Consider the following 23,397-nt stretch of genomic DNA (forward strand, 5'->3'; position numbering starts at 1 on the left):
TTGAGGCTCACCCTTTATCGACCCGAGAGGACTAAGGGGAACCAAGGGCCAGGAGCGGAGGAACATGGCAGGAAACCATGGGACAGGGCAGCAAGCAGCAATTGGGGCTCCTCTAAAGGGACCGGCTGCTTACCTTCCTCTCTCCGCCAGCAGGGGACATCCTTATCTGATCGCCCCTCCTGCCCTCGCCCTCAGAAAGGCCCAGGAACAGGGGGCTTCTTTGGCACTTCAGAATGATCACAAGTAATTTGCCTTTTTATTCATATAGAACAAAATTTACAAAGTCATTCATACAGTTTTTGTGTTTTGTTTTTTTTTTACTGACTTCGAAAATTGGGAATATTCAAAATACACTTTTACCCCACTCCATTCTGTCATTATTTACACATATATACAAGAAAAATGAAAGAGTCTCTGTGTGTGTGTGCACGTGTGTGTGTGGCTTGTGTTGTTGTTTTCTGGTATTAAAAAGCTCTGCTGGTCGGGTGGGTGGATGGGAGGGCAGGAGGGCAGGCGGCGCGATCAGATGGAGGTGCCGTGGGAGGTGTCCAAGGCCTCCGGAAGGACGCCTCCAGGCACGGGCTGGAAGGACATGGGGATGGGGGTCTTCACGGGGCTCTGGCGGAACAGCCCCCCGTTGGGCGACCTGTGTTTGCACTGCATGGAGGGCATGGTGGCCGAACTGCTCAGCGGCAGAGGCAGGCTGCTGCTGGGCCCTGACGAGAGTGTCCGGCTAGTGCCGTGGCTGCTTTGCTCCGGCAAGAAGGTGCTGACCGAGAGCTGCGTGTTCTGATACTCCCGCGCTGGCTCCAAGGCCTGGCTGGGAGCCAGGCCCCCCATCTCCAGGGCCGAGAGCTCAATGGACGCTGGGGAAATCTGCTTGTGAGCAATGTCTTCATCCATTAGACTGTTCATGCGCCGATGGACCTGCTCCAGATTCACCTCTTTGTCCTGCAGGGAAAGCACAGGAGGGTCAGGCCAAGCCCTAACAGGAGCCCCGATTGGCTTTCTGAAAACTCTGGGAGGCTGGAGACCCCAGGCCTGTTCAGCCTGCTGGGCACTGGGTGAGCATGCCCCCATTTCTCCCACCTCCCCTCAACTGCATGGCTAGCCCTGTTACCTGGGGTACCAGTAGCCTGGGACACTGCCCCCAGGTAGCAAAGACCCATCTGCCACCTGCCCCCAACCCCCGCCCGCGCTCTGCTTAGAACGACTGTCACACCCAGAGGCAAGCCTTGGGAGAAGATGCTTCGAACAACTGGCGGAAACAGCAGGAGTCCCATGGGAATAAAAGGGAATGGTCCGTGAGCTCCTAACGTGTCCCATGGATTTGCCATTTAGTGCTCATAATGCTCAAAAGACCTGGTGGGATCAACCCCATCTTATGCAAAAGGAGGCTTGGGTTCAGGAAGGTCAATGGCCTCCCAGATTCATAACCCCAGTGAGTGGCACAGGCAGCACGGGAAGCCCGGAGCATTCAAAATCTCCAGAGATGCCAGGGAGGGGGCATGTCCCCGTCTGGAGTCTCATGGGGCTGGGGTCCTGGATGAGGATGGGGGATGGGATGGTGAGGGAAGAGACTTCCCAGGGGTCAGCTGACTTTTCTGGTATCATGAGGGTTTGAGGCTGCCGAGATAGGTGACCCTCACACACCTGACTCTTTCTCCACATGGTGCACGGCGTCAAGGAAGTTGTTTTGTTTGTTCAATTATCTATTTGCTTAAGAGAAGAAGCAGAACAAATATCACTGATATTTTGTCTACAGTGTCAGAATAAATCAAAGAGGCCAAACTACTTGAAAGCTCCTTAAAGAAAACGACATGTAATCTACTTCCTCAGTTTCTCCCCAGTGACCTGGGGTACAAAACCAGGTGTCCATGGAAGAGCCATGCCAGCCCCTCAGTGAGGTGTTAGAAGTTGCAGTCCTATTTTCAGGAGTATTGGTGTGGCTGTGCCAGGCAAGGTTATTCCCATTGCCTGTGCTTCCCTGTTGTCAAACTGCATGAGCAATACCAAGTCAAAGCTCTGCTCCAAGACGGAGCATCACAGGCTGTCTAATGTCAACATCCATATAGCAGAGAGAGAAACCCGTCTCCTGCCCACCTTGTAGGGTTGTTAGAAATACCACGAAATGTAAAAGCCCTGAATGTACTTTCAAAAGGAAAAAGGAGACACACAAATCCAAGGGCCATTCCAGTGGCTGCTTTGGGCTCCTCTAAGGCTAGTGGGAGAGGATATTCCCCAGGAAGAGGCAACCCTAAATAACTGGCATGAGCTCCCCTCTCATAGGAGAGTACATGGGGTTGGTTAAGTTTCATCCCATTAAGTCTCATTCCAGCCTTTCTCAGGCAAGGAAGCTGTCTCTGCAGACCACTCCATGCTCCCTATCACCCTGGCGTGGAGAAGGCAGAACCACTGCTCTCTCCACAACTTCGTTGAGTTCATGACTAGCACACAGGGCTTGGCTTCTGGCAGGACACCTGCTATCTTCCCCAGAACCTTTCCCAGAACAAGAAGACTGACAATACCCATACAACAATGAGGAACACATTCGAGGCCAAGAGGAAACCTGAGGATAAGAAATCCAACTGGTTTGAGGGTGGAAGGCACTATGAGAAGTGGGTCATGTCATAATGGAAGAAATCGTTGACATGGCCCCATGGGCAGAGCCAAGCTTCCAGTGATCTGAAGCCGAAGCTCAGCAGAGCTCAGCTCACCGTTGCTGGGAGACTAGCTCCAAGTTAGGGACACCTCTGGGTGGCAAGTATGATGGGTGAAATTGGGGCAAGTGGCTAGAGAGTACCAGGCCTTTATTTAGACTAAACATGGTGCATACAATGTCTTTCACTGACTCCTTCAACAGTCTGTAAAATGTTTAGCAAACTAAATCCAAGTTCTCTTCTTAATTAAGTTACAGCATGGTTGATCCAGCTCTGTGCAACCTTGCTCTTTTCCGTGTATCATTTCTATGCTTTGTTTCTATTCTTGAATATTAAACTATTTTTAATAGTTGTTAAAGTGTTATATTAGGCACTGGCTGTTTTACTGCTATCAAGCATCAATTCTCCCTTCCCAAGAAGACCATGATTTATTTTCCTTGGGGGAATCACTTTTTCCCCACTAGATAACAGTTTGGCAGTGCCCTGCCTACCTGTAGCCAAAAGGCAGGACCGTGACCCAGGTAAGGACAAGAGAAATGGATCTGAATCCTGAACAAAGAGATAAAGAGACAGAAGATGGTTGACAGTCCATCCATGACAGCAGTAGTGCTTCAAGAAACTTTCTACTCTGTGACCACCTCCTGGATTTTGCCTCCCAGCCCTCCAAACAAGCCTTGACTTCTGCCCATCACCAAGCATGCTTCTCCAGCCTTCTCATGGCTGCTGTGAGCTGCTGATAAGCTTCTGATGCCCTGTTTCATGTGTGTCAGCCAAAGTCAGTGCCACAGCTGTGTTGGTAAATATTTGTATCTATGGGCTATTTTCATTTCAAAATACATGAAGGGCAGAAGACAGGTACCAGAAAGCCTGGAAGCTGGAGAAATTGAAGGAGAATTTCAGACACTTTTGAAGCTTAATAATATAAACTTCCCTTCTCTTTGCAGCCAGCCAAGCTCAAAGAATGGACAAGCCAAAGGCTGGCAGAGCCTTTAGCCTAAAGAAAAACTGATGACCAAGTGAGTGGTCCTGGGATCACTGGAAGAACTAGTTAGTTGCATAATCTTGCCTTTTTCTCCTTTCTATTTTCTTCTCAGGGCTGTAAGAATCCTTTTGAGGACAGAAATAAGTAGTTTAAGAGTAGACTAATTTGGAGTGTGAGGTGAGTGTCTTGGTCTCAGCTGTGTTCACTCTAGATTCTGGCAGTTAAAGGAGAGGGCTTGGCCCCCTTTTTTATAGTCAATGGAACACTTGGCCAGGACAAGTGTTCAGATGCTCCCCATGTTTTGGGGGTCGACAGGTAGAGAATAAGAACTTCCTGTCAAAGAAGGCCAGAGGGAGACAGAGAGTTGAGAGTGGGAGCAAAGTGAAAGGAGCCCTCTTACCTAAAGCCAGGGAAACAGACAAAAGGAAAGCTTTGTGGGAAGACCAACCAACCAAAATCTTCTGGAGAAATGGAAGCAAAAGAGGTCACCCTTTTGATGAAATCCTTCACCAGTGAAGGACAAGGGAGAGGTTTGGGGGCAGTATTATAAAAGTGATAGGTCACAGGCATAATTATATAATAATCTAGCATAATTATCACAGCTCTGAGGGGTTGACCAGGTAGTATCAAAGCATCTAGAATAAAGACCAGCCCAGAGTGTGGATGTGAAGACAATCCAATACCCTAGAATGCGGATTTTTGGAGGAAATAACTTGAATAAATAGCATTTATTTTGTGTTTTTTTTAACATCTTTTTTTCCACTTATTATTAGCACTTGACATGAGGTGGAGAAGAAGGAGGATGAAATTTGGAGTCAAAGGTTGAGTGAGATTTGAGTCTGGCTTCTGCTAAGACACACAATCTATCTGGGCCTCCATTCTCTCCCCTATAACAGGGCAGTTGTACTAAAATCTGCTTCCTAGGAGCCGGGTAAAGATCAGGGAAGATGGTGAATATAAAAGCAAATGTTGTGATAATTGTACCAATATTTAACAACGTTAATAATGTTTGCTGCAATTGATAAGATTGAAAAATATTTCCCTAATCTTGCATACTCGACTCCTGAGGCCTTTCTAAGATGGGTTGCTTTTTAAATTTTTATTGTATCATTCCCTATGTCATTTAAAAAGATTTTTATTGTAATTTTTTATACAGCAGGCTCTTATTAGTTAACTATTTTATACATATTAGTGTATAAATGTCAATCCCAATCTCCCAATTCATCACACCACCACCCCACAGCCACTTTACCCCCTTGGTGTCCATACGTTTGTTCTCTACATCTGTGTCTCTATTTCTGCCTTGCAAACCAGTTCATTGGTAGCATTTTTCTAGATTCCACATATATGAGTTAATATACGATATTTGTTTTTCTCTTTCTGACTTACCTCACTCTGTATGACAGTCTCTAGGTCCATCCACGTCTCTACAAATGACCCAATTTCGTTCCTTTTTAGGCTGAGTAATATTCCATTGTATATATGTACCACATTTTCTTTATCTATTCGTCTGTCGATGGACATTTAGGTTGCTTCCATGACCTGGCTACTGTAAATAGTGCTGTAATGAATATTATGGTGCATGTGGCTTTTTGAATTGTGGTTTTCTCTGGGTATATGCCCAGTAGTGGGATTGCTGGGTCATATGATAATTCTATTTTTAGTTTTTTAATGAACGTCCATACTGTTCTCCATAGTGGCTGTATCAATTTACATTCCCACCAACAGTGCAAGAGGGTTCCCTTTTCTCCACACCTTCTCCAGCATTTGTCGTTTGCAGATTTTCTGATGATGCCCATTCTAACTGGTGTGAGGTGATACCTCATTGTAGTTTTGATTTGCATTTCTCTAATAATTAGTGATGTTGAGCAGCTTTTCATGTGCCTCTTGGCCATCTGTATGTCTTCTTTGGAGAAATGTCTGTTTAGGTCTTCTTCCCATTTTTGGATTGGGTTGTTTGTTTTTTTAATATTGAGCTGCATGAGCTGTTTATATATTTTGGAGATTGTTTGTCCATTGATTCGTTTGCAAATAGTTTTTCCAATTCTGAGGGTTGTCTTTTCGTCTTGTTTGTAGTTTCCTTTGCTTTGCAAAAGTTTTTAAGTTTCAGTAGGTCCCATTTGTTTATTTTTGTTTTTATTTCCATTCCTCTAGGAAGTGGATCAAAAAAGATCTTGCTGTGATTTATGTCAAAGAGTGTTCTTCCTAAGTTTTCCTCTAAGAGTTTTATAGTGTCCGGTCTTACATTTAGGTCTCTAATCCATTTTGAGTTTATTTTTGTGTATGGTGTTAGGGAGTGTTCTAATTTCAGTCTTTTACATGTAGCTGTCCAGTTTTCCCAGCACCACTTATTGAAGAGGCTGTCTTTTCTCTATTGTATATCCTTGCCTCCTTTGTCGTACATGAGTTGACCATAGGTGCGTGGGTTTATCTCTGGGATTTCTATCCTGTTCCATTGATCTATATTTCTATTTTTGTGCCAGTACCATATTATCTTGATTACTGTAGCTTTGTAGTATTGTTTGAAGTCAGGGAGTCTGATTCCTCCAGCTCCGTTTTTTTTCCCTCAAGGCTGCTTTGGCAATTCGGGGTCTTTTGTGTCTCCATACAAATTTTAAGATTTTTTGTTCTAGTTCAGTAAAAAATGCCATTGGTAATTTGATAGGGATTGCATCGAATCTGTAGATTGCTTTGGGTAGTAATTTTCACAATATTGATTCTTCCAATAAAAGAACATGATCTATCTCTCCATCTGTTGGTATCATCTTTAATTTCTTTCATCAGTGTCTGATAGTTTTCTGCATACAGGTCTTTTGTCTCCCTAGGTAGGTTTATTCCTAGGTATTTTATTTTTTTGTTGCAGTGGTAAATGGGAGTGTTTCCTTAATTTCTCTTTCAGATTTTTCATCATTCGTGTATAGGAATGCAAGAGATTTCTGTGCATTAATTTTGTATCCTGCAACTTTACCAAGTTCATTGATTAGCTCTAGTAGTTTTCTGGTAGCATCTTGAGGATTCTCTATCCATAGTATCATGTCATCTGCAAACAGTGACAGTCTTACTTCTTCTTTTCCAATTTGTATTTCTTTTATTTCTTTTTCTTCTCTGACTGCCATGGCTAGGACTTCCAAAACTATGTTGAAAGATAGTGGCGAGAGTGGACATCCTTGTCTCCTTCCTGATGTTAGAGGAAATGCTTTCAGTTTTTCACCATTGACAGTGATGTTTGCTGTGGGTTTGTTGTCTATGGCGTTTATTATGTTGAGGTAGATTCCCTCTATGCCTACACTTTGGAGAGTTTTTATCATAAATGGGTGTTGAATTTTGTCAAAAGCTTTTTCTGCATCTATTGAGAGGATCATATGGTTTTTCTTCTTCAATTTGTTAATATGGTGTATCACATTGATTGATTTGCATATATTGAAGAATCCTTGCATCCCTGGGATAAATCCCACTTGATCATGGTGTATGATCCTTTTAATGTGTTGTTGGATTCTGTTTGCTAGTATTTTGTTGAGGATTTTTGCATCTATATTCACCAGTGATATCGGTCTGTAATTTTCTTTTTTTGTAGCATCTTTGTCTGGTTTTGGTATCAGAGTGATGGTGGCCTCATAGAATGAGTTTGGGAGTGTTCCTTCCTCTGCAGTTTTTTGGAAGAGTTTGAGAAGGATGGGTGTTAGCTCTTCTCTAAATGTTTGATAGAATTCACCTGTGACGCCATCTGGTCCTGGACTTTTGTTTGTTGGAAGATTTTTAATCACAGTTTCAATTGCATTACTTGTGATTAGTCTCCTCATATTTTCTATTTTTTCCTGGTTCAGTCTTGGAAGGTTATACCTTTCTAAGAATTTGTCCATTTCTTCCAGGTTGTCCATTTTATTGGCATAGAGTTGCTTGTAGTAGTCTCTTAGGATGCTTTGTATTTCTGTGGTGTCTGTTGTTAAGTTCTCCATTTTCATTTCTAATTTTATTGATTTGAGTCCTCTCCCTCTTTTTCTTGATGAGTCTGGCTAAAGGTTTTCCAATTTTATCTTCTCAAAAAACCAGCTTTTAGTTTTATTGATTTTTGCTATTGTTTTGTTTCTATTTCATTTATTTCTGCTCTGATCTTTATGATTTCTTCCCTTCTGCTAACTTTGGGTTTTGTTTGTTCTTTCTCTAGTTCCTTTAGGTGTAAGGTTAGATTGTTTATTTGAGATTTTTCTTGTTCCTTGATGTAGGCTTGTATTGCTATAAACTTCCCTCTTAGAACTGCTTTTGCTGCATCCCATAGGTTTTGGATCATTGTGTTTTCATTGTTATTTGTCTCTAGGTATTTTTTGATTTCCTCTTTGATTTCTTCAGTGACTTCTTGGTTATTTAGTAACGTATTGTTTAGCCTCCATTTTTCTGTGTTTTCTATGTATTTTTCCCTGTAATTGATTTCTAATCTCACAGAGTTGTGGTCAGAAAAGATACTTGATATCATTTCAATTTTCTTAAATTTACCGAGGCTTGATTTGTGACCCAAGATGTGAATCCTGGTGAATGTTCCATGTGCGCTTGAGAAGAAAGTGTAATCTGCTGGTTTTGGATGGAATGTCCTGTAAGTATCAATTAAATCTATCTGGTCTTTTGTGTCATTTAAAGCTTGTGTTAGGTTATTAACTTTCTGTCTGGATGTTCTGTCCAATGGTGTAAGTAAGGTGTTAGAATCCCTCACAATTACTGTGTTACTGTCAATTTCCTCTTTTATAGCTGTTATCATTTGCCTTAGGTATTGAGGTGCTCCTATTTTGGGTGCATATATATTTAAATTGTTATGTCTTCTTCTTGGATTGATCCCTTTATCATTATGTAGTGTCCTTTCTTGTCTCTTGTAACATTCTTTATTTTAAAGTCTATTTTATCTGATATCAGTATTGCTACTCCAGCTTTCTTTTGATTTCCATTTTCATGGAATATCTTTTTCCATTCCTTAACTTTCAGTCTGAATGTGTTCCTAGGTCTGAAGTGGGTCTCTTGTAGACAGCCTACAGACGGGTCTTGTTTTTGTATCCATTCAACAACCCTGTGTCTTTTGGTTGGAGCATTTAATCCATTCACATTTAAGGTGATTATCGATATGCATGTTCCTATTACCATTTTCTAATTGTTTTGGGTTTGTTTTTGTAGGTCCTTTTCTTCTCCTGTGTTTCCCACTTAGAGAAGTTCCTTTAGCATTTGTTGTAGAGCTGGTTTGATGGTGCTGAATTCTCTTAGCTTTTGCTTGTCTGTAAAGCTTTTGATTTCTCCATCGAATCGGAATGAGATCGTTGCCGGGTAATCTTGGTTGTAGGTTCTTCCCTTTCATCACTTTAAATATACAAAAGGGTTTGACATACAAACCCTTCTGGTTTGTAGAGTTTCTGCTGAGAAATCAGCTCTTAACCTTTTGGGAGTTCCCAATGTATGTTATTTGTCATTTTTCCCTTCTTGCTTTTAATAATTTTTCTTTGTCTTTAATTTTTGTCAATTTGATTACTTGATTTGATTACTTCGTGGACTTGGGTGGCTATTTCCTTTCCCATATTAGGGAAGTTTTCGACTATAATTTCTTCAAATATTTTCTCATGTCCTTTCTCTCTCTCTTCTCCTTCTGGGACTCCTATAATGAGAATGTTGGTGCACTTTATGTTGTCCCAGAGGTCTCTTAGAGTGTCTTCATTTCTTTTCATTGTTTTTTCTTTATTCTGTTCCATGGCAGTGAATTCCACCATTCTGTCTTCCAGGTCACCTCTCTGTTCTTCTGCCTCAGTTATTCTGCTATTGATTCCTTCTAGTGCATTTTTCATTTCAGTTATTGTATTGTTCATCTCTGTTTGTTTGTTGTTTAATTCTTCTAGGTCTTCGTTAAATAATTCTTGCATCTTCTTGATCTTTGCCTCAATTCTTTTCCGAGGTCCTGTATCATCTTTACTATCATTATTCTGAATTCTTTTTCTGGAAGGTTGCCTATCTCCACTTCATTTAATTGTTTTTCAGGGGGTTCATCTTGTTCCTTCATCTGGTACATAGTCCTCTGCCTTTTCATTTTGTCTATCTTTTTGTGAATGTGGTTTTTGTTCCACAGGCTGCAGGACTGTAGTTCTTGCTTCTGCTGTCTGCCCTCTGGTGGATGAGGCTATCTAAGAGGCTTGTACAAGCTTCCTGATGGGATGAACTGGGGATGGGTAGAGGTGGGTGTTGCTCTGGTGGGCAGAGCTCAGTAAAACTTTAATCTGCTTGTCTGCTAGTGGGTGGGGCTGGGTTCCCTCCCTGTTGGTTGTTTGGCCGGAGGCAACCTAGCACTGGAGCCTACCCAGCTCTTTGGTGTGGTTGATGGCAGCCTCCAGGAGGGCTCACGCCAAGGAGTACTTCCCAGAACTTCCGCTGCCAGTGTCCTTGTACCCGTGGTGAGGCACAGCCACCCCCCACCTCTGCAGGAGACCCTCTAACACTAGCATATAGGTCTGGTTCAGTCTCCTGTGGGGTCACTGCTCCTTCCCCTGGGTCCTGACACACACAGTACTTTGTGTGTGCCCTCCAAGAGTGGTGTCTCTGTTTCCCCTAGTCCTGTCGAATTCCTGCCATGAAATCCTGCTAGCCTTCAAAATCTGATTCTCTGGGAATTCCTACTCCTGTTGCTGGACCCCCAGCTTGGGAAGCCTGACGTGGGGCTTAGAACCTTCACTCCAGTGGGTGGAATTCCGTGGTATAATTGTTGTCCAGTTTGTGAGTCACCCACCCAGTAGTTATGGGATTTGATTTTATTGTGACTGCACCACTCATACCATCTCATTGCAGCTTCTCCTTTGTCTTTGGATGTGGGGTATCTTTTTTGGTGAGTTCCAGTGTCTTCCTGTCAATGACTGTTCAGCAGTTAGTTGTGATTCCAGTGTTCTCACAAGAGGGAGTGAGAGCACGTCCTTCTACTCTGCCATCTTGAACCAATCTAAGATGGCTTTCTTAACTGCAGTCTTTTCCTGAGATGGCTGCCTGCTCCCCTCCACCTGGGAGGCCTTTCTCTGATCTTTTCCTTGGATAAACAGCATTTCTAAATCCATATTTTTTTCTTGCCTCCAATTAAGGACAAATGAAGCAGTTCCAAGAAGGGCTGCAAAGGTGTGCAGTGGGTCTCATCTTCCACTGACATTATTCATTAGCCTGTAACCTTTCCTCACCGGGACACAGAGAAAATGTCCATACCCATTGAACAAACTTTCCAAGGAGACCTTCCTACTCCAAATGGCAGTCAAGAAACCCATCCTGTCCACACCAGTGGGACCTCATTCTATTCAAAATCTATTACTGCTGGTCGATCCAACACAAAATCAAACCTGGGAAAAAGAGGATGCCATCATGAGCTTCCTATATTGGTTGTTTAACTGCACAAGAAAATGAGTAGAACTAAGCCAAATACCTCCTTATCCTCTCTGAAAAACACATGCAGCCCATTTCTGAGTCTCCCAATATGTCCCATTAGGTGTCTGTTTAGGGGGCCAGAGCTGAAGTGCAGAGGATTGGAAAAAACCACCTTCTTTGGAAACTCTGGAAACACTGTCTTCTTGGATCAGATTGAGCACACATCAAGTCATTTCTGGTGGCCCCCTGTCCAAGGAAATAGGAGGCAGACATAATCCACCTGCTCAAGGAAAGAGGCAGGAGTGATTTGAATAATTATCTATATTTTAGACAAAATGGGGCATTCTATTATGTTATGCAAATTCAAATAATGGACTTTTTAATATGCACTACATCAGTTTACATCCTCATTATATCAAGGTTTCAGTGTTCAACCAGGTAATGACAGCTGTGGAAAGAGACTTGGAAGCTTGCTGCTGCATTCATTAATTTACTGTAAGTAACTGACCTAGTTAAACAGCCCTGAATATGACACAAAATTCATTGATGGCATTTATCCATGAATCCGGCTGAATTCCAGTTCTGTGTTTATTACCTCATATTAAACATGACAACATATGCACCAACACAGGTTACTGTAGACCCTCTCCCAGCTATTGTCTTGCAGAGAGATAAAGTTCTGTAACTGAGCCTCTGTTCACCAACATGGAAATAAAACACTGTACTGGAAAACGGTAATTAACTAAACTATCATCTTTGCAACAGCGGGTTCCAGGTGGGACTCATTAGAACTGACTTTGTTTGGAGTCCATTGGCTCCTACTTTAAGTTAGGCAGGAACAAAATGGAATGAGGGACTTCCCACATGACTGGGATGGCTGTAGGAGGTGATCTTCTATTACCGCAGACCAACCAGGTAGTAAATAAGACCCAGCTGGCTGGGAGAAACACCATAAACACGATCTTCTAAAGTGTTGCTCCAAAGAATTGCTCCAACCCAAAGGGCTGGGCTGGGGATCTGAGAGTAACAGCTGGGTCTGAGCAAAGAAGCTGAACTTTAAGCCAATGAAGTGGTCTCAGGGGATGAGATGGGCAGTATTTCAGAATGTTAGAGAAAGAGTCCTGATGAGCTTATTTGCAGATTTTGTAGGGGCAGACAAGGAAAGGAGGGAGCTAACAGACACCTCACATCATACGTGGTAGCAGCAGGTACACACGGGGTGGAGAGACTTGCTCACGGTTACACAATTCTATGGTAAGTGGAGCACCAGGATGAGAGCCCGTGTTTACCCGGTTCCAAAACCTGAGTTCTTTTCCACTCATTTTCCCCTTGGCATGATGGTGTAGACCACTGGTTTTCATCCTTGACAGGACAGCAGAAGCACATGGGGAGCTTCTAGAAATTACAGTTGTCCAGATCTGCCTAATATGACCCTTTGGGGAATGGAGCCCAAGCATCTGTATTTCTAAAAAGCTCCAGAATGAATCACCTCTGATGTGCAGCCAGAATTGAAAGCCATTGGTCCAGCTGCAATAGTTCCACAACAATTTAACATTAATAACATTTTCTTTATAGGATCCTAGACTGGTTCATTCATTCGATAAACACTTTCGAGCTCCTACTACCAGAAGAGCTAATGTTCTTCGTGAAGCATCCATCTTGGTCCCTGGCACACAGAAGGTGCTCAATAGTTTGTATTCATCACCCCTTAATAAGAGGTCCCACTGTTCCAGAAACTGAGCAAAGTGATAGGAATGCAGAGGTGGAGAAGAGCCAACAGACTCAAAGCAGAGATAGGCAGGTAAACCATTAGTGGCAATTTGGAATCCCACCCAACACTCACTCCTGAGTGTTTACACAGGGAGGTAAGAAGGCCCGTGGAGATGGGCAAGGGAGGTTTTACAGAGCAGGGTGACGTCTGAGCTGGTTTTGAGCTACACGCTGGTGTACGGTAAGTGTTCAGTGCCTTCTTACTGAAAGGCCGTGAGTGAAGGGCTGAAACACACACTCACTGTCTTTACCCTCTTTCCCAGGGATCTGATATCAGCAGTGTAGCCATTGGGCCAGGATCCATTTTCAGCAGAAGCTCTGAACCCCTCTGGTTAGGACTAACCCTAATCCTAACCCCTCTGCGGTTCAGAGGATGTAAATGCCTACCTAGGAGCCAGGATCCTGGCTCAGGGAAAGGATCACTGGTCTACAGTCTTCATCCGCAGACCGTCTGGAAAGGCTAAGTAGGAACCCCTGCTCCTGCACACTCCTGATGTAAGGCCCAGTGGCAGACACATCATTCCTCTCCCAGTTCTGCCACTGCTATTTCTGAGTCCCATTTCTCCAGGGATAGGGATACCTTCCTCAAATGTTGTTGAAGAGAATCAGGAGAGTTAAGAAGATAACCTGGGAACCTGAGAATCATGTGGTGGCCTTGGAAAAAACAAAATAAGGCCCAGGTTCAGCTCTGAATCCATGGGGTGGGGCTTGGGAATCCATATTTCTAACAGTGCTGCAGAGGCAGAGTCCAGGCCTGGTTTGGGAAGGCTTCTTTTTTTTTTTTTTGCCATACGCGGGCCTCTCACTGCTGTGGCCTCTCCCGTTGCAGAGCACAGGCTCCGGACGCGCAGGCTCAGCGGTCATGGCTCACGGGCCCAGCCGCTCCACGGCATGTGGGATCTTCCTGGACCGGGGCACGAACCCATATCCCCTGCATCAGCAGGTGGACTCTCAACCACTGCACCACCAGGGAAGCCCCCTTGGGAAGGCTTCTTAATCTCTCCCCATCTGAGAAGCAACAACAGTGGTGGTGGTGATGACTATGACAATGACAATGACCAGACCAGCTGCCACGTTGTGAGCTGGCCTATGGAGAGGCCCATGTGCAAAGATGTCAATGATGGCCTCTGGCAAACAGCCAGTGAGGACATGAGGCCTTCAGCCCAATGGCCCGTAAGGAAATGAATCCTGACCACAAAAACAACCATGTGAGTGAGCTTGGAAGTGGATCTGTCCCTAGTATAGCCTTCAGATGAGACCCCAACCCTGGTCAATAACTTGATTACATCCTTGTGAGAGACCTTGAGACAGAAGACCCAGCTAAGCTATGCTTCCATTTCTGACCCAAACTCTGAAATAATAAATATTTTACGTTTTAAGAAAAGAAAAGAACATGTAGTTTTCCTGGCACAGAGAAGGTGCCCTAAGATGTGACTCCTCTTCCTGCAGCCCTTTCTGCCCATCACAAGGTCCTTGGGAGGGAGCAGCCCCTTGGCCACCATTCAACAAAACCGTTCCCATGGGTCAGCTGCTACTTAAGGCAATTTACACACCGTCCCTTGTTGAACGTCAGAGTGACACTGTGGGGTTAGCATAAGTGAAGAGGGCAAAGGTGCAGGAGAGAAAGTCTCTACATGGAGTTGAAGAAGCACTGGAGGATGGAGGCAGGGAAAGGTGTACATTTGAGGGGAGTGTCCTTAGCAACAAATCTCCCATGGAGCACAGGAGTGTGTTGTGGGCGTTTGCAGACAGAAGCTGGACCACTGGCCAGAAAAGAGGGGCTTGGCTGCTGCTTCACCCCTGCTGCCTGGCCACCCCGGCCGCTGTCAGCCCCTGACAGAGGAAGCAGAGACTGGGGGAGGGCAGGCAAGGCAGGAAGCAACAAGAATTCCAAGCTCCCAGCCTAGTGACAAATGATTCATCCCTCACTTCTCATGTCATCTCCCATTTGTGCAGTTCTCATCTTTATTTCATGAATATTTTATTCTCAGAGCAACGGCTCCACTTTCCCCATAAATCTAGAGGGTGGCTCTTTACTGCAACTGCGGAGCGGGATGCACTCACCTGCATTGGTTAACTACATAATCGTCTGATTCCTTAGAAAAAATATGACCTCAGATCCACGTGAATATTAAGAGGTTGAATGCACATTACTACTCTTCCCGAAGTAGGTGTCTGAACTCTGATGATGTCGCAGCGTAAGCTGTTAAATACGACTTAGGACTCCACCCAAAGACAGGCTTCTGGCTCTTAAGAAATACGGCCAATGCCCCAAAATGAAGCATTCTCAGCTCAAGCAGACACTCTCACCTAATTGCAAATGCTGCTCCATAAAATACAGGCAACCAGTAATACAAAGCGGTTCTGGATTAAATACCATCATTATTTGTCAAAGGTTTTCAATATATGCTTCTAAAATCTGTTGTTTCAACCCCTTTCCTGGCTCCTATTCCCTATGTGATGAGGTATAAACCCCTTGGTCTGGCATCTAAGTCCTTCAGAGCAAGTCCCTGCTTTGCACTCCAGCCTCCTCTACTCCCATCTCCTTGCTGATGCCCCAGAGCTCCAGGAGGTGTGATGACTTTGTCTGCCCTGTGCTGGTCACCCTGCCCCAAAGCAAGCTCCAATCTCCTCCAGCTCGAGGATTAGTACCAATCCTTCAACACTCAATTCCAACAAGCCCAAGCCCCAGGAACTCTTCACTAACCAGTATCCCTACCCTCTGTGACCCAACCATGCCCTGGCTGGGCTGGGTGCCCCTGAGCCCTTGATGGAAACTGTGGCTCATTCCAGGGTGGCCCTGATCAAAGGATGACGGAGACCGCTTGGCTGACCTCTCTGCCATGTCTGCCCTCTCTGCCATGTCTGCCCATGTAGAGCTAAGCCCCCTAAAGCCAGGAACTATGTCCTTACAGGGATACTTACTAAAGAAATGAGGAAAGGAAGGGAGAAATTTCATTTGAAAAGCAGAAACCTATAAAAACAGGAAAAAGATGGAACAGTTCTTCCTTTTACCATGTAACACCCAAAATGGCTGGGGGAAAGGCAGCTACTGTGTTTTATTCAACCCGCCTCTACATCAACTCTCATTCCTATCCAGAAGCATGCTGGCATCCCCGGGCAGAAAGTTCCACATTTTCTAAGCAGGAATACTGTATTTCATTCTCTTGTGCCTGAGATCCTGGCCTTATGTAGAAGCCAGAAAGGAAGCTAGGAGGCTTTCCAGGCAAGAACGGAGCTGTTCCTCTCAGGGAGGTCATCCCTTGGTCTCCTGGTCTTTCTCTCTTTTTGCCTCTGTCTTCTATGCCTCTCCAGTGATTCCCCCCCCCCCCACCTCTCTCTCACACACACACAGCCCCTTTGACAATTCATTCTGCTGTCCAGGCTGGATCTGGCACTAGATACTGAACCAGGGGATGTGAAGCGACAGTGACTAGAAGCAACAAGGATGGACTCACAAGGGACATTCTGGGTCTGAGCCTGTGTCATCTGGTCTCCACACTGCTCACAGCAGCCCAGAATGATGCCTCCATGACAGTGCAATGCTCACCCAGCTGGAAAAGCTGTCCTCCTCCCCTAATCAAAGGGACATTTGTATAGAGGGACATTTGCTGTAAACTTCATTGAAGATTTTCCAGTAGCAAAAGAAGCTTGGCAATCATGAGAAAGAAAAACGGAGCTGGAGGAATCAGGCTTCCTGACTTCAGACTATACTACAAAGCTACAGTAATCAAGACAGTATGGTACTGGCACAAAAACAGAAATATAGATCAAAGGAACAGGATAGAAGGCCCAGAGATAAACCCAAGCACATATGGTCACCTTATCTTTGATAAAGGAGGCAAGAATATACAGTGTAGAAAAGACACCCTCTTCAATAAGTGGTGCTGGGAAAACTGGACAGCTACATGTAAAAGAATGAAATTAGAACACTCCCTAACACCATACACAAAAATAAACTCAAAATGGATTAAAGACCTAAATGTAAAGCCAGACACCATCAAACTCTTAGAGGAAAACAGGCAGAACACTCTATGACATAAATCACAGCAAGACCCACCTCCTAGAGAAATGGAAATAAAAACAAAAATAAACAAATGGGACCTAATGAAACTTCAAAGCTTTTGCACAGCAAAGGAAACCATAAACAAGACCAAAAGACAACCCTCAGAATGGGAGAAAATATTTGCAAATGAAGCAACTGACAAAGGATTAATCTCCAAAACATACAAGCAACTCATGCAGCTCAATATCAAAAAAACAAACAACCCAATCCAAAAATGGGCAGAAGACCTAAATAGACATTTCTCCAAAGAAGATATACAGACTGCCAACAAACACATGAAAGAATGCTCAACATCATTAATCATTAGAGAAATGCAAATCAAAACTACAATGAGATATCATCTCACACCAGTCAGAATGGCCATCATAAAATATCTAGAAACAATAAATGCTGGAGAGAGTGTGGAGAAAAGGGAACCCTCTTGCACTGTTGGTGGGAATGTATATTGATACAGCCACTAAGGAGAACAGTATGGAGGCTCCTTAAAAAACTAAAAATAGCACTACCATACGACCCAGCAATTCCACTACTGGGCATACACCCTGAGAAAACCATAATTCAAGAAGAGTCATGTACCAAAATGTTCATTGCAGCTCTATTTACAATAGCCAGGACATGGAAGCAACCTAAGTGTCCATCGACAGATGAATGGATAAAGAAGATGTAGCATACATATACAATGGAATATTACTCAACCATAAAAAGGAACGAAACTGAGTTATTTGTAGTGAGGTGGATGAACCTAGAGACTGTCATACAGAGTGAAGTAAGTCAGAGAAAAACAAATATCGTATATTGACACATATATGTGGAATCTAAAAAAAAAGAAAAGAAAAGAAAAGAAAATGGTCAGAAGAACCTAGGAGCAAGACGTGAATAAAGACGCAGACCAACTAGAGAATGGACTTGAGGATACGGGGATGGGGAAGGGTAAGCTGTGGCAAAGTGAGAGAGTGGCATGGACATATATACACTACCAAATGTAAAATAGATAGCTAGTGGGAAGCAGCCACATAGCACAGGGAGATCAGCTCGGTGCTTTATGACTGCCTGGAGGGGTGGGATAGGGAGGCTGGGAGGGAGGGAGATGCAAGGGGTAAGAGATATGGGGACATATGTATATGTACAACTGATTCACTTTGTTATAAAGCAGAAACTAATACACCATTGTAAAGCAATTATACTCCAATAAAGATGTTAAAAAAAAATAAAAAAGAAGCTTGGGACAGGACCATTAACTGTTCCTGTCAGTGGGTTTTCCTCAAATCTCTTCCTTCCTCCTCTCATATGGCCCAGGGGTGACAGGAGACCCCTGAGTCTGTGGGAGACTCCGGCCTTGCATGGCCTTACATGAAGGTCTGCAGATAGAAGATCGAGGTCCTCAGAACATTTCAGACATGCTGAGTCAAACAGCAAGCTCTTCCCAGCAAAATGTAAGCGTGATGACAGAGAGCTCACTGCCTGGTATGAATGGAGGGTCTGTCCTCACTCCCAGTCATGTCAGGGGCTCTGTTACAGACTGATGTATGGGGCCGTGGTCAGCCAGCCTTTCTAGGCTGCAGAGATGTTGGCCACGGTGATGCTGCCTCTTTGAACGCTGGTTCTGGTTACTTTAGTGCTTCTTGTTTGAAATTTACCCGTTTGTATCAACATAATCTTTTTTTTTTTTGCGGTACACGGGCCTCTCACCGTTGTGGCCTCTCCTGTTGCAGAGCACAGGCTCCGGACGCACAGGCCCAGCGGCCATGGCCCACGGGCCCAGCCGCTCCGCGGCATGTGGGATCTTCCCGGACCAGGGCACGAACCCGCGTCCCCTGCATCGGCAGGCGGACTCCCAACCACTGCACCACCAGGGAAGCCCTATCAACATAATCTTTAAGTGGAGCTATGACTCAAGAATTAGCTGAGGTATATGTATCAGGTAGTGACAGCCCTACAGTGGAGTGGCTGGGCTTGTGCTACAGTGCCTGTGTGCAGGTTTCGACCAGGAGAGCATCATTACCAAATGACGCTCCTCGCCACCCTTCCCTAGAGGCACTGGCTCCAGGAGAACTTCATGAAGACTCTACAGACAAGAAAAAAAAAATCGATCTTGAAGATGAGCAAAACCCAAAGAGCAGGAAGTGTGGAGGGCAGAATCAGCTTGTAGTTGGTACCCACGGGAAGGACATGTGCCCAGAACCTAGAGTCAGAACAGAGCCCCAGTGGTCCCTGTGCTGGGTGTGCCTGGAGGGACGTGGGCAAGGCTGGGCCCTGCAAGGAGGAGGAAGAGAGGGAGAATGGATGATGGGGGGTGGGGGCCGGTCCTCCCTCCCATGCTGGGAAAGCAGGGCCCATGACCCTTGATGAACCAAAGAGAACCAGGAAGGAATGCGGTTTCCTCTCTTACCCTACAGCTGGTCTCTCCAGGTCAGGGTGGAGGCACATGGGCGGGGCAGGGTAGGGAAGGCGCTGTTCATGCTGTACCCGCTCTATAGATAAATACACGACTTTAGTGGCCATTGCTGGCGCCTTGGCACTTGCTCAAGCGTGAAAACATTCCTTACATTTGTTATCTGGCTTTCAAGGCAAAATAAAACAATGATACCATCCCCCCTATAAAACATTGCTGTCTCCAGGCAAGTGGCTTGGGTAAATACTAACTGGAAGAAAACCGCCCGCCGAGTGGCCCAGTGGGACTCTCCTGCCTCTAGGCTGCAAAAAGGAGAAGTAGGGCCCAGGGCACGGACCTCTTTGGGGGTCTCCTGGTGGCACCGGTTGCTGTTCCACCATAACTCCAGGGCGGCCACCAGGCAGGCGAGGAGGAGGCCAATGGCCAAGATGCAGAAGACCCCGGCGAAGCTGTGCAGCTTGAGGGACTTGCCATCCGCCTGGGCGCTGGCATGGCTGGTAAGGTCACAGCGGCCCGTGTGTGGCCACCACTTCTGCTTGAGAACATCCAGGTCCCCAGTGTCCTGAAGCTCCAGGATCCTGCAAGATACAATCCACATGAGCCACAGCCCTGGCCTCACTGACACAGCCATGGGGGCCCTGGCCCCTTCCCCCGCATGCCGGCCCCTCCACAGACAATGCTGAACCATCATAGTGGCTCTCTGCCTCAGCTTTTCCCTCCGAATCCATTCTCCACTCTGCAGGCAAAGCACCCTTCTCAAAACACTCCTCAGATTTTGTCACTTTCCTCCTCAAAGCCTTGATGTCCTCTCCCACCCTGTCCCACTGCCCATGGATGAAGTCCAACAGCGAAGTACATAAGGACCCTTGACATGGGATCCTGGGGCAAGCTCTGAGGATAAAATCAGGAAATACAGAAATGCATGATGCAATCACTCAGACTGTGGACCCACAGAAAGGCTTTCTTTCAAATGTCAATAACTATATCCTAAGTCTCTCCCACTAGGATTCATCAAATCATTCATTCATTCATTCATTGATTTGAGGAGCATCCGCATTGTGCCAAGTATGATGTTCAACACTGCTGCAAGTATGGTCCAGAGCAGGGGTCCCCAACCCCTGGGCCATGGACCAGTAGTGGTCTGTGGCCTGTTAGGAACCCGGCCCCACAGTTGGAGGTTAGTGGCGGGTGAGTGAGTGAAGCTTCATCTGTATTTACAGCCGCTCCCCATCGCTCGCATTACCGCCTGAGCTCTGCCTCCTGTCAGCATTATGGTGAGTCGTGTAATTATTTCATTATATATTACAATGTAATAATAATAGAAATAAAGTGCACAATAAGTAATGCGCTTGAATCATCCCGATACCATCCCTGCCGACCCTGGTCCATGGAAAACTTGTCTTCCATGAAGCTGGTCCCTGATGCCAAAAAGGCTGGGGAAGTGCTGGTCTAGAGATACTTACCCGGACACTGAAACAATTAGAGCAATCAACGTGGAGTCAGAAGCTGTGATCAATACAACGAAATGAAAGTAGAAGTGCTAAGAAAGGCACCCATTGGGAGGGTGGCCTGGACTGGAGGGTGAGGGGAGACCTCATCAAGGAAGTGAAAGGTAAGCATAAAATAGCTCACAGGGGTTTAGCATACCTGTGTGCCAGGAAATTGCCTAAGTGCTTGACAGTGTTTAATTCTCATGTCAACCCTTTGGAAAGGCTACGTCCATGGTCCCATTTTTATAGAGAAGGATATTGAGGCACAGAGAGGTGACATATCTTGCCAAGGTCATTTTGTGGTTGGCAAGGATGGCATTCCACAGGGAAGAGGAAGAGCCTTCCTGAGACTAGAACCATGGTTGGAAGTCTTGTCTAGGGTGAGTATATGAGAAGTTAAAATGTGGCAAGTGAGGCTGTAGACGGTGGGTGAGGAGGAGGATGTGAGTTGAAGTGAATGAAACAGGCAGAGCCAAGAATGTGGGCTCTGAGAAGGTATGAGGGGAGCCTGGCGTTTATCCTGCTCACAGAGGTGGGGCAACGCCCCCTGCCCCCGTATCCTCCAGGTCGGTGTCTGGATGGCAGTTCTCCTTTGTTGTAGTATTTCATGGACTCTTTCTATAATCCAGGGGTCTGGACAGGGAGCCCGTGGTAGCTGGCAGCCCCCGGGCTCCTCACACCGAAGCTTTTATATTTGTGGAGGCCGGACACTTTTGGCCTGGTCCATGGTCATCTGTTCAGGTGACAACACCCTCGGTGGCCTCTCTGAGCCCTCTGGGTATGCACAGTTCAAGAGCAGTGGTTCTTGATGGTCAGGAGAAGCTCATGGCCAACTGGCCACTTGAGCAGACTCTGCCCTGGACCTGAATTGCAGGCCAGCTGTGACCACAGGCTGAAGCTGAGCTCAGTTAGCAATCATGGGCTGTGACTGTGGAGAGGGAGGGAGACAGCCCAGAGGGGGTGCCCTGCCCTGTCAGCACCTAGGGGCCAGCGTAGTGTGGCATCTCGCCGGCTGGGTACAGCCTGGCTCTGTGCAAAGAATCTGCACCAATCCCAGCTAGGTGTCCTCGGACAAGTGACTCGCCCCTACTAAGCCTGGCTTCCTCATCATTGCAAGATTGACCCATGATTACCGCGAGCTGAGTAGATCCTTTGGATCTCCATGGCTGCCCCTGAGCAAGCACAGTGGCCGGCACAACTTGAGCCATCAATGGATATTTGTTGCATAGATAATGTACGAATGTATGAACTGAATCACGAAAACTAACCTGAACTAAAGTGGCTGTGGTGAGATAATGAGATAATGTCGGCTAAGTGGCCAGGGCACAAGTCAGCACAAAAGACTTAGAATTCAGCTTGGTCATTGAGATAAAGGCATGATTTACACAGGCATTTGGGGTCGCACTTGGTATGCCATAGGTCTCTTCTGTGGCACATGCCATGATTAACTGGGCAGCTGCAGGGTCCCACTGCCTCCAAGTGGCTCTGGACGTATTAGGGAAGCTGCATGTCTGTACGTCCACTGGCTCATGCTGAGTGGCCGGTACGTACGTGTCTACTGGCAGTTCCGAGTAAGCTGGGCCTCCTGGCAGTTACGGGAAGCCCAGGGCTAGGTATGCAGGACGTCAGGGCCTTCAAGAGGACTCGTGGTTGGGCTACTGGCTCACCATGGAGAAGCAGCAGAGTTTTTAATTTATTGCCACAGATTCTGCTCTGATGGACACCAGTCAAACCCAGACTCTGCCATCACACTAGCCATGTTAGGAAACCTCTCAACTTTAGCTTTTGTATCACTAAAGTCGGAGATCATAACAAAAGTGAGAAAGGCTGGGACCTGGGACCCTTTACCGGAGCGCTTGCACTTGTACCTGGACAAATGTCTGCTGGAGCAACAGAGCACAAAGAAACTGTAACGGACTGAAAATAACTGCATGCATGTGCAGTCGGGGCCGTTATGAAGAGTAAGATACAAAAGGGCCACAAACCAACTGCTGCTTCTAAGTTTCAGGGAGCAAAAGCAGGGTACTGCACACGATCCCTGAACACAGCACCACCACAGGGGTGGGCAGACCACCTAAGCCAGCCCTCCAGCCAGACCCACCCATCCGCCCCCACCCTTACCCCACTTAAGGTACAAGCTTGCCCCCCTCCCCACCCTTGGGGAGTGAGCAAGGGACCTTTGTCTTGTTTTTGCTCCCTCCTGCTATAGCACGGGTTCCAGTAAAGCCTTGCCTGAATTCCTTGTCTGGCCTCTTATCAACTTCTATTGATTCAAGAGTCCAAGGACCCAGGTCGGTAACAAAAGCACCTACCTCACAGAATTATCACAACCAGATGAAAAGCGGGAACACATGGGACCACTCAGCTCAAGAGCTAGCAAGCAAGAAGAGCTCCATAAAGCTGGTCAGTATGGCACCACCCTCTGGCACCATACTGACCAGCAGCCCTATCCATCCAATGTTGACACAAGCTGCCTTTTATTGAGGACACAGTAAGGACTGATCATTTTACATTGTTTTAATCCTCACAATAGCCTGCGAAGTAGTTCTTATGTTTACAGATCGAAGACCTGAGGCTCAGGATCTAGATGGCTTGCCACCAGTGGCAATTAGCAAGTGACACAGCTGCTCTTCAGGGCTGGGTCACGCTGACCCGGGAGGCCACGCTCTCTC

General features: G+C 45.8%; 1 protein-coding gene across 1 annotated transcript in view; it reads right to left on the reverse strand.

Annotated features, from left to right (window-relative positions):
- Positions 1 to 222: 222 nt before the first annotated feature.
- The window catches only part of GRID1 (glutamate ionotropic receptor delta type subunit 1), a 674,601-nt gene continuing 651,426 nt past the window's right edge, over positions 223 to 23,397 (reverse strand). Inside the window, exons 15-16 of the mRNA XM_029245736.1 lie at positions 19,573 to 19,813; positions 223 to 951 (exon numbers count right to left, since the gene is read on the reverse strand). Of these exons, the coding sequence (XP_029101569.1) occupies positions 523 to 951; positions 19,573 to 19,813 (670 nt within the window). The 3' untranslated portion in view covers positions 223 to 522. The remainder of the gene's footprint in view (positions 952 to 19,572; positions 19,814 to 23,397) is intronic.

The sequence above is a fragment of the Monodon monoceros genome, unplaced genomic scaffold (genome assembly GCF_005190385.1).
Source record: "Monodon monoceros isolate NGI ecotype Baffin Bay Population unplaced genomic scaffold, NGI_Narwhal_1 Super_Scaffold_4, whole genome shotgun sequence".
Taxonomy (NCBI): Eukaryota; Metazoa; Chordata; class Mammalia; order Artiodactyla; family Monodontidae; genus Monodon; species Monodon monoceros.